At 37.4% G+C, this 11751-nt stretch overlaps 1 protein-coding gene across 1 annotated transcript; it reads left to right on the top strand.

Moving 5' to 3' along the window:
- Positions 1–2542: 2542 nt before the first annotated feature.
- nrgna (neurogranin (protein kinase C substrate, RC3) a) lies at positions 2543–8263 on the top strand. Its single transcript, XM_079813893.1, has 3 exons — positions 2543–2696; positions 5538–5684; positions 7556–8263. The coding sequence occupies exons 1-3, from the start codon at positions 2682–2684 to the stop codon at positions 7574–7576; spliced, it is 183 nt and encodes a 60-aa protein (XP_079670019.1). The 5' UTR covers positions 2543–2681; the 3' UTR covers positions 7577–8263.
- The last annotated feature ends 3488 nt before the right edge of the window (positions 8264–11751 follow it).

Here is an 11751-nt window from a genome sequence, read left to right as displayed (position 1 = left end):
AGGATGTGCAAACTGTGTCATTGCAAAGAACCCTCGCCATCTACAATCTGGCAAACATCCGCTGCCTGTTCCCAACCGACCATGGTCACACCTAGGAGTGGACTTCATGACAGATCTTCCGCCCTCAGATGGTAATACTTGCATTTTGGTAGTCATTGATTGATTTTCCAAATCTTGCGGTCTTCTCTCTCTCAAAGGGCTACCAACAGCAATGGAAACTACAGAACTCCTTTTCAAAAATATCTTCAGACATTACGGGTATGGAAGGTATGGAAAGCTTTCTTCAGCCTCCTAGGTGTGACCTTAAGTCTCTCCTCTGGATACTATCCCCAGTCGAACGGGCAGACAGAGAAAAAGATCCAGGAGATCAGTCGCTTCTTACGAACCTTCTGCCACAACCACCAGAAATCTTGGAACCAGTTCCTAGGCTGGGCCGTGTACGGACAGAACTGCCTCCGCTAGCTCGCCACTGGACTCACTCCCTTCCAGTGCTTACTCGGTTACCAGCACCGAGTAGTAAGTTTGTTTCCCTGGTCTGGAGAACCATCCGACGTCCCATCTGTCGATCACTGGTTCAGAGAGAGCGAGAGGGTCTGGGAAACTGCTCACCATCAGCTTCAGCGGGCAGTGCAACGGCACAGGATGACAGCTGACCTTCGTCGATCTAAAGCTCCATCCTATCAACTGGGTCAGAAGGTCTGACTGTCAACCCGGGACATCAGGATACGCCTGCCCTGCAAGAAGCTTAGTCCCAGATATATTGGCCCCTTCACCATCATCAAACAGATCAATCTGGTCACATGTCAGCTTAAACTCCCTCCACAACACAGAATACATTCAACCTTTCATGTGTCCTTCCTCAAACCTCACTATGATTCTGTTTCTGTCTCCACAGAACCTGGCTCAGCAGATGAACCCCCCCAATGGAGTTTGTCAAGTCAAGCCAAGTCTTTGTTTTATGTTTGGGATTTTGTTAATAAAGGAATACACTTGGGTTCAGCAAACTTGCCTCACAGTGGATAAATGTTACAACACCTCACCCCCAGTCAATTGTCCGGTCTCGTTTGTATGAAATGGACACTTACCTTGTTTTTCCCTACGATCTCCAACGTTTACCTCTAGTTTGCAACCTGAGTTTCCCTCCAGCGTCTTCCCTTTCTCCACGTCTCCTGTGAGTTCCCCTGTGTATCTCAGCTCTGAAGAAGATCATCGAGGTGTGTGCATCTGACTGCTTCCCGACTCATCCATGCTCTTCCAAGTCTGTAAGATCCAGTATATTGGATTACCCATCACTTCCTCCCCATCGAAGAATCCTACGCTCTGCCTACTTTCCTGATTGAAACCTCTCAGCTTGATTGTCAATAAATCACCCTTACACTGCATTTCTCTATCTCCAAGTGTGCTTCCATAACTTATACATCTTTATGTGTCGTATTGACAAATATTTATGGTAATATACAATGACTGTATGTCATGTATTTCGATATATTTGTAATTACTAAGTTGCAATTTAGTACATTTAAAATATATTAACTTAAAATGTAATACTGAATAACACAATACAGTTAAAATTAAGTTATATGTGCTTTAGCATGTCAGTCAACACAAAAATAAGTGTACTTTTTTAAAGCACTAGATGTAAAATGTAAAATGCATAATGTATCTTTTTTTATTATTTGACTATTAAAAAGTGCACTTTGTTTCCGTGTTTTAAAAAACATGAAAGTGTACTCTCTTTAATTAGGCCTACACTTAAGTTAACTTTTATGTCATACAAAAATAAATAGATAAATATGAATTAGGTGGTTTCACTTTATTTTGATGGTCCCTTTAACACATTCTGTTGACTATAGTAACTTTACACCTACATGTTTACTAACTCTCATTAGAGTGTTAGTAGAGTATTAGTAGACTGGTAGAGTTCGAATAAGTTGACATGCACTTGCAAAGTTACAGTTATGTCTGTTTGGCGACCATCACAATAAGCAGTAATACTCTATTGAAAGTTAGTTGACATGTTGCATAGTTACTTTTAACAGAAAGTTCAAAAGGCACCATCAAAATAAAGTGTAACCAATTAGGCTACACTACAAGTGCACAGTGCACATTTACTTTAAGTGCACTTCTTTTTCACAAGGGTTTCTAAATTAGGCTATATCATGTAAGACAATAGGCTATGTGAACATTTGAGACAAATACTGAAAAAAGGATGTTATAAAAGCAAAATGTGTTAATTATAATATTTGCCAAGCCTTGCAACAAAGTAAATAAGTTAAACAAAATGTCACAAATCTTGTCAAAGCTTCTTAAACTGGTTGCTTATTGGTTTAGGCCAATAGTATTGGTTTATATATATATATATATATATATATATATATATATATATATATATATATATATATATATATATATATATATATATATATATATATATATATATATATATATAGAAAGGCATGCGATAAATGGTTACGTGTGATGGGGAATATATCAAGCACTCTGATTGGTCAATTCAGCTGAAGCGCTCTTCATCGACAGACAGCCAGAAAACAGCAGAGAGAGAGAGAGAGAGAGAGAGAGAGCTGAAAGAGAGAGACCACATCTTTACCGATATATTCTTCAACCATAGTTTAACTGGACAACAAATCTCAAACTACTCAAACCTGTCATCTCAAATCGCTATGGATTGTCGAAACGTAAGTGGAGTCCGTGTTTATGTTTATACAGCTTCAAAAAACAAACAAAAAAAACTTATGAATTAGCCTACGCATTTGAAAGAATGTGGGTATTTTGGTTATTTTTTAAAAGACTGAATGGAAGTGTTTTATTACAAATTTGGCTATATTCGAGACATTTTCAAAAGGTCTGTTGTATAAAAATATCAACATTTATGATTTCTCCACAGTAAATTCAACTTTAAATGTCGTGAGTTGTGTATACTCCAGCAAGAACTATACCAACTTAGTTGAGTTAATATTTTCCTGGACTCCAATTACATTAAAATATTACATTTGAAAATGAATTAAATATCTGCATTGTGATTACAGAGTCAGGTTAATCAGCTAAAACCAACCATTATATAAGTGATTATTGACAACAGCAGGATTTAACAGAGAAACTGCTGTAGGTGGGTAGGTGTATTTTGAACATGTTTCAATAGTATCAATGTCCGGGTAGAGGAATCATCACTTATAGCCTACAGATATTTGATAAATATTAATACAGTTTTAAAGCTTAAGGCAACATTGATGACTGGTCATATTTTTGTTTTAAATCTGTTTATATCTATTTCCAGTACAGAAAATGACACTTCTCAGGCTGTTCACTGTATGAAAAGATTGGAATGTGCCGTTGTGTATGCAGTTGTGTGTGGTGAGAAGGGTCATTGGTCTGACATCTGGTCTTGTGCTGATTTTCAGAAGTGACATGTCTGTGTCTAAAGATAGAGCACTTGAATAGCTACTTAATCAGTTAATTTTTACAAGCTCAAACACAAGTACAGTTCTACTAGTTCCACATTACATATTGATTAAAATGATTAAATAAGCTAGAGACTGAATGTGTTCCTTCCCATTTGTTTTATCTCCATGTACAGCAGGAGTACAAGCAGTCTTTGTTACACAAGTCATCTATTGCGTGGGCTTAGAGTTGTGTGTTTGTGGGAGGGTCTAGAACTTTCTAGAAACAGCAATTATCTGTGTATAATTTGGAAGCTGTGACTGATGAGACAGATGGTCATTTGCATGTTCCAAACTGATGGCACTCACAAGTAAAGTTCACACAAGATGTTCCTTGATTGATGATTGGTCTCAGGATCAGTGCCCATCATGCTTGATGTTGCTAGGAATATTCGAATATTTATCGAATAAAAGTCAGATAAATGTAGTTATTGCTTATCTTTGGTGTTGCACATTTAAGAGCGTGTAGATAGAAAGTCGACGTCTTTTTGATACATGAAGGGCTTTGTGGGGAATGATCACGGTGAGCCCTCGGGTCCTTGTTTGTTGTGTAATAGATCATTGTTTATCCCTGCGTAATAGTGCTAAAACCTCAGAGGAGCGTCAGGCTTCCACCCCACTCAGCTGGATCTTCACACTGTTAGGCTGTGAAGCTCTGAATGCTTTCAGCTTCAGTCCCTTGACTGTGATGCACCCCCAGCAGGCAGGGAAAATTAGTCGAGCTGTCGGAAACTTGAGGCTCGCTAGGGACCGCTGACAGCTTGTATCCCACTTGATGAGGAGAATAAAAGAACCAAAGAAAAAAAAAAGTGCATTCCCCTAAACGTAATGATTTATCTTTGAGATAATGTATTTTAATTATTTTGATTCTGAGGGAAAGAGAAAAGATTTTAGAGAGAGAAACATAAATAAAAGAATAGTATAAGGGATATTTGAACCAAAAACGAAAATTTTGTCATCATATAAGAATTTATGGGAATATTGAGAAGATTCTTAACCGTTTTGGACAAAATTATATGGACAAAAATATAAAATTATTTTATGTTCCACAAAAGAAAAAACGTTTGTAATGACATGAGGGTACTATTTGTTGCATTTTACAGTTGATTCTGATTCTGTTAATAGCAGTAATATCAAAAGATATTGCCTATACAAGGCATAATAATAATAATAATCCTACTATAAATCACAAATACTGAAAAGCACACGCATCCGAAAATAACTCATACAGGTGCATGAAAACACATTTACCAATATCAAAACCTACAGCCGGTGCCTCCCAAGGGGATTTTTTTAATGGGACTTTCACCAAAAACTGGGTTGGTGAGAGTGCCATTAAACAATTCCTTTGGGAGCAACAGAGTGCTGACTTTAAGTTTTGGCATGACTGTAACAATACTTTACCATTAGTCACCCAAGCAAAAACACTGCAAAAGTGAAAAGATACACATCCCACCACAATCTTCAGAAGAATCAACACAATTTGTATAATGGCAATTCGTAACTATTTTACATTTTGGCAAATTAGTGGTGAATTCATATAATTTCATCTTCTTTCGTTAGGTTTAGGGGTGAACCTCCATGGCTACTTTTTTTATAAAAAATCATACATTTCTGTACAAATCATATTGTGACATATTCATACAATTAATACAACCTCGTAAAATATACGTTTTCTCATTAGATTGGGTTGGAAGAACTGTTAACCTTCTGAATATCTTTCTGAATATCCTATTGTGTACTATTAATATATATAACTTCAATATATATTTATAGGCTGCCTCAAAGCTTTTCCATTATAACGGGGTTAATAGTGGAACCGCTGATGTACAGACGTAAGGTTTTTGCAGGATCTTATTGGGTTCCTTTTGTAAATTCCTCAGATAGTGTAACTGATTTGCAATCTGCTGTCATTTTACACTTGGTGTTCTTGATACAGATTGGTCCCATGGGGTTTTACAAAGTGTGATAGTTCGTTGACACTTTAGTGTAGATCTTGACATGGATCTGTAATTGTTCTTCTGCCATGTAGTCGTAGCTAAAATGGCTGACTGTGTTTTTATTTGATCTGAAATGCAGGAAGGATGCACTCAGCCGCAAGATGAGGACATCATGGACATTCCCCTTGATGACCCAGCCGCAAACAAGGCTGCTGCTAAGATTCAAGCTGGTTTTCGAGGTCACATGACCAGGAAGAAAATGAAGGATGACAAGCCTAGAGAAGAGGTTAGCAGCATGGGCAGTACATCAAAATATATTTGCCAAGGATGATTTTACTAATACCACAAAAAAAGACTATATTAAAAAAAGTACCATACAAAGTACTCTTATTTATTAAATTAAATATTTTTATACAAATTAGACTGCCTGGTTACATCTGTAAATTACACATAATAAAATATGCTTAAATCACTACTAAAAGTTTCTTTGCGTTATAGCCAAATTACCACCTACGCAGTACTTTTCAAAAACTCAATGGCCCATCATCAGTTTTTCAATGGTTAACATGAACATGTTTATCTTAAGACATTTTTTTGTATGGTCCCTAAACATTTTTTTTGTGTAGAACTACTTCTTTGCACCACTGATTAAACGGATAGTTCACCCAAAAATGAAAATTATCCTATAATTTACTCACCCTCAAGCCATCCAAGATGTATATGACATTCTTCTTTCAGACGAATACAGTCGGAGTTATATTAAAAATGTCCTGGCTCTTCCAAGCTTTATAATGGCTGTGAATGGCAGCAAAATATTGGAAGCTCAAAATAGTGCATCCATCCATTTACATTTACATTTAGTCATTTAGCAGACGCTTTTATCCTAAGCGACTTACAAATGAGTGCAATAGAAGCAACTAGGACAGTCCAGGGCAACAATATGCAAGTGCTGACTCAATTTATCTAGAACCATCCATCCATTATAAAAGGGGGTTAATAAAGGCCTTCTGAAGCGAATCAATGGGTTTGTGTAGGAAAAATATCCATATTTATTATTAAAATATCTAGCTTCCGCCAGACCACCTTCAGTATTTACTTACGAAGAAAGTGAAAAACCTTTCGCAGTGCAAAATGCTTACGCCATGTCCGACGTCATCGTCGCGCCAGTTACGCTTTTTCCGTAAGTTTAATACGAAAGGAGGTCCGCCGGAAGCTAGATATTTTACTTTATAACGTGTTAAATCTGGATACTTTTCTTGCAAAAACCCATCACTTCAGAAGGCCTTTATTAACCCCCTTTTATAATGGATGGATGCACTTTTTTGGGCTTCAAATCTGGGGCTGCCATTCACTGCCATTATAATGCTTGGAAGAGTCAGGACATTTTTTTATATAACTCCAATTGTATTCGTCTGAAAGAAGAATGTCATATACACCTAGGACGGCTTGAGGGTGAGTAAATCATGGGGTAATTTTCATTTTTGGGTGAACTATCCCTTTAAGTATCCTGCTTAGAAACAGCACAATCCCTACAACTAGTTTAAAAGTGTCCAGAAAGAACATGGCAGAAAGAAATACAACTGTAATTTTAACTCGTTAGTGTAATTTCTAAATCCATCCCTCTAAGCCATTATCTCATTAAAGGTTTAATGTATATGTGATTTTGTCACTCTAGGGAAATTAAGGCAGATCGAAATCCCAATCAGTCTTAAATGATCTAAATCCATCATGTATTGAAAGAACAATAATCATTAAAGGTTCTTTGGAACTACTGTTATCACAAACTCTACAAAATCTTTTCTGTCTGGAATCAGTATTTCCCCAGCAGACATCAGTATGGTTAAAACGGTATCCTAGCAATAACGCCTTAATTGCTTGTTGCTAAGCAATAATACAGATGGTACCCAGTTAATGTCATGTGAGAACCCTTCTCAGTTGTATTGCCTACGTATGGTAATGCTCCCTATGTTTTACATAAAAAAGAAAGCTATAGCTACAGAATTTTGACAGAGTTAGACTTAGATTAAAATGTTAGTTTGAATGTAGCATGTCTGTTTTATGCACAGGAACACAATACAGTCATTTGTATATGCCAGTCTTTCATAACCATCTTTCAGGAGTTTTGTGCCAAACAAAAACATTTGTCGTCTATTTCAGAAACAACGAGAGCCGAAGTAGCTAAGAGGAGCACCATCACCACCGCCCGATAGCACATCACTGCAATAACCAGAGCTCTTTTGTTTAAAAAGAACCCTTCAGTGTATGATGTGAAAGCATCAACGTCCAAACTACATGTAGAGTTTGCCACCTGACTAGCAGACTCTTTCACACATTCCTCTTCTTCCTTTAGCATTTGAGTGGCTGTTTCTGACTTGAAACAGTTTCACAGCATGACATTATAAATTCAGTTCATTTTAAGATAGAAATTTGTTAGTGATCTGTCAGCTTTCAGAGTTTTTCTTGTTGCTTCAAGCAAGGCAAGCCAAATACTCTGTCAGGAGATTTGTTGATTTGTTTTGAAGTTGTGCTTTACTTCTTTGGCTGTACCTTAATCTTACAATATACAAGTATATGCATTTACTAAATGTCAATGTTTTTTTCTAGCATAAATTTTGTTTATGCCTGTTTAATAAAGCAAATTAAGTTCCACATATTGGCTTTCTGTGTTCACTGGATGCCTTAATATTGGTTTGTGTTGAGAGTAATAAAAAAGTTGTCCCACTTTGTATTAGGTGTCTTTAACTACTATGTACTACTACTGTAACCACTTACATAAAAAATGGTTAGACTTATTGTGCTCATTTTGTATTGGAAAACACTTTTGCTGCTACTTTCAATAAATAAATAAAAATTAAACTAAAGCTTAAAAAACATTTTGTATAAATCTTAATGGAACAAGGGAATGAACCATTTCAGTTTATGTCATTCGTATTCATAAATAAATGTAAAAAATGCGTTTAAATTTATGAATCCGAATCACATAAACTAACACTGCATTCACGCGGGGTGTCGGCGTTAACGCTTGGCTGAAGCTTCGTGCTTCAACAGTCAATCACACGTCTGCTCTGGGGTTGCATGAACGCAATTGGCTAGCGTCTGCTCTAGGGTATTTGCATAGGGTGATCTGATTGGATGACGCCTGCGTTGGCGCTTGAAAAGTTGAGAAATCTTCAACTTCTCCCACTTGCAACGCGAGTGAAGCGACGCAACGGAACCCATTCAAAGTAAATGAGAAGCGTTGACGCAGATGCCCCGTGTGAATGCAGCGTAAATGGTCCATTCCCTTGTTCTATTAAGATTTATAAAAAACTATTTTATTAAGCTCTATTTTTTTACTCATTAAAAATTCTTAATCCATAATATGAATATTTGATGGAATTTTACTATACAATTGAAATTCGTAAATCTTAAAAGTGTGATACGGGTAAGGTTAGGGACAGGTGTCGTGGGTGTCGAGCTGTAATTACATGCAGGTATTTTTTAAATAATATGCTCAATGTAAAACATGTATGATTCATTTAAATGTTAGTATAATAATTAAAGACTCTAGCCTGGATGCCAGCCGAACTTAGCCCCGCCCACAACATTTGAGGTCTGGAAGTTCGGTCTGGACTTGATCCGTTGTGGAGCAACTATGCTTGAACCAGAGCTGTTCGGGCCAATCAAATTGTCAGGGTGGGCTTTATACGATGACGGACAGATGATCAACAGTAACGTCATCATCTACGTCACCAAAGAGCGCTTGGGGGGAATTTGTTTACTAAACGGAGAACTTGTTCGTATATGCATTCACCTTTACTATTTCTCTCAGAAATGATGATCGTGTTGGTAAGGACTCCGTGTATCCTTAAATTCTTTTTACAACACCAAAGATCGTTTACTTAGATCTTCTTCTTCTACTTCTTCCAGCGTGCGTGCAATTGAGTTCTGTTGACAACTATGCGTCGCTCAACATATGTCACTTACTCCATTGCTCTGATTGGTTGTAGGTCTATCCAAATGAGTGCAGAGGCATTTTCGCCCCATAATCACAGCCCAGTGGAGCAGTATCAGACTCATATTCTGACTAGAATCTGATTATGATGACATCAGGCTATAAAGACTGGGTCCAAAAATGTTAATTGCCGCTGATGGAAAAGAACTGCTTAGATATGTTTTTAATTAATTTAGAGATGTGGTTTACATCACAAATATGCAAGCTGTGCAATAGACAGAGAATATTGTTTGTATTTCCAGACAGCTTGTGTCAGAGCCATATAATTCAGTGAAGTATTCCCACAGCATAATCAATCTTTCAAACAGTGAGACTGTAGCCTTCAAATAGCACAGATGCTCATTAAAAATGGATTTCCTCAAATGCACTCCTTGCGTGCCGTCCTGCCTGTGCAAATCTTTTTGGTGCATTTGTGTGTCTGTACCTGTCTATTTGTATCAGATCATCTGTTGGTAAAATACAGCATTTTGACCTCTTATAGCTCAACTAGTAGAGCATGGCATTAGCGTTGCCAAGGTCACATACATATAAACTGTCACTTTGAATAAAAGCATCTGCCAAATGCATACAGATAAATGTAATGTAAATGCCACTGGAAAGCATTATTGCCGTTATTGCTCAATGTTTTAAAGGTATATAATACCTGTAGAAAACTCTGAAAGCATTCCCATTCATTTCAATGGCAGTTGTTTGAAAACCACAGAAGTACACAATTTGAAATGTGCCATCTTTAAAAGAATATAAGTGATTTTGTCAATTAAGACATGTTTCTGGATCAACATATTTTGTTAATCTTGGAACAACATTCCTGTCCGAAAATGTAGACTTTCCCTACCCCTAAGCCTATCCATCAGTTATCCCTAAAATTAGAGGGAAATGATAGATGAATAACAATCACCTAACCCTGGTTGTAAGCTTAAACTTGACATAAACAATAAACTCGTCTCTCAAATCTGATTGGTTGATTGGAATGTTATGCCAGGATCAACAAAGATGTTGATCCAGAAACATGTTGTACTTGGTGAAATCACGTTCATTGTGTTTTTTTAGTGGGAGCACACAACTCGCACTACAAAATAGCAAAAAAATGGGGTGCTGCAGTGATGACATTTTTTTTCAAATGTATTTGTAGGCCAACCAGGAAGTTGGAATCACGCTGGTTTCCTCGACAAAAACCCAATAGGATTTTCCATTGGCTTTTGGATTGTTGCAGAAAATAAGCTCTATGACCAACAAAAGTTTATGATTTGTACAACTTTTGTTCATCATGATAACCTTCACAAATGAACACAACATATGTTGAAGCCTAGATACAATCGCCAGAAGTATTAAACTAAACATAGGCCACTCCACAGTCCCACTTCAGCATTTCCAACAATAAGCTTCCAACAGAGCTTTCAGTCTTTATATAAAAAAAAAAATTTCCCTGAAAGAATAGTTTGCAAAAGCATGATAAAAATAATGAGGGTGTGACTACAGACCAGTGAGTAGATGAGTTCTGGTCATTGTTGGTGGGGGGGGGGAAAGAGGGACTGTGTGCAGGCAAATGCTTGGATGGGATTTATCCCGGAGCCAGTTCGCTGCTGTAGGTGCCGCTGGCTCACGAAAGATTTGTACGATGGTTTTCCAGTCTTGGCGGTTAAGGGCTTTATATCTGGCATTAGGAAAGTCATTTGTTTTTAAGGTCAGCCTGGATCTGTTTTGCCCAGGTTTTCCAAGTAGTCCATATGGTAGATGTCGTTCGTTCATTTGGCATACGTGACCAATCCTGCAGCCTGCGCTTTTGGATTTCTTCTGTGACTGTAGGCTGATTCCCACACCTCAGTCTGATGGTGTTTTTTCGAAGCCTGTCACATAAAGAGACACCCAGTATTCGTCACATACAACGTATTTGGAACACTTCTAGTTTATTAAAATCAGCTTTTAGCAGTGTCCATGTTTTAGATCCATATAATAATACTGGTAAGATAAGCGTCCGAAAAATTTAGTTTTGAACATTGCGCTTCTTCCGGAAGCTAGATATCTTCCAGTAAGATATCTAGCTTCTGCCAGACCACCTTCTGTGTTCAACTTATGGAAAAAGTGTAAGTGGCGCGACGTATGACGTCGGACATAGCGTAAGCGTTTTGAACTTACACTTTCTGCGGTCTGGCGGAAGCTAGATATTTGACTTTATAACGTGTTAAATATGGTTATTTTTCTTACACAAACCCATTGATCCGTGTGGAGTACGTTTATGATGGATGGGTGCACTTTTTTGCGCTTCAAACTCAATGGACCTCGTCACTGCCATTATAAAGCTTGTAAGCGTCAGGATATTTATCAATATAGCTCTGATTGTATTCATCAGAACGATGTA

This window comes from Gobio gobio (genome assembly GCF_949357685.1).
Source record: "Gobio gobio genome assembly, chromosome: 4".
Lineage (NCBI taxonomy): Eukaryota > Metazoa > Chordata > Actinopteri > Cypriniformes > Gobionidae > Gobio > Gobio gobio.
Note: the sequence above shows the minus strand (reverse complement) of the source record. Positions and strands in the feature narration are given on the sequence as shown.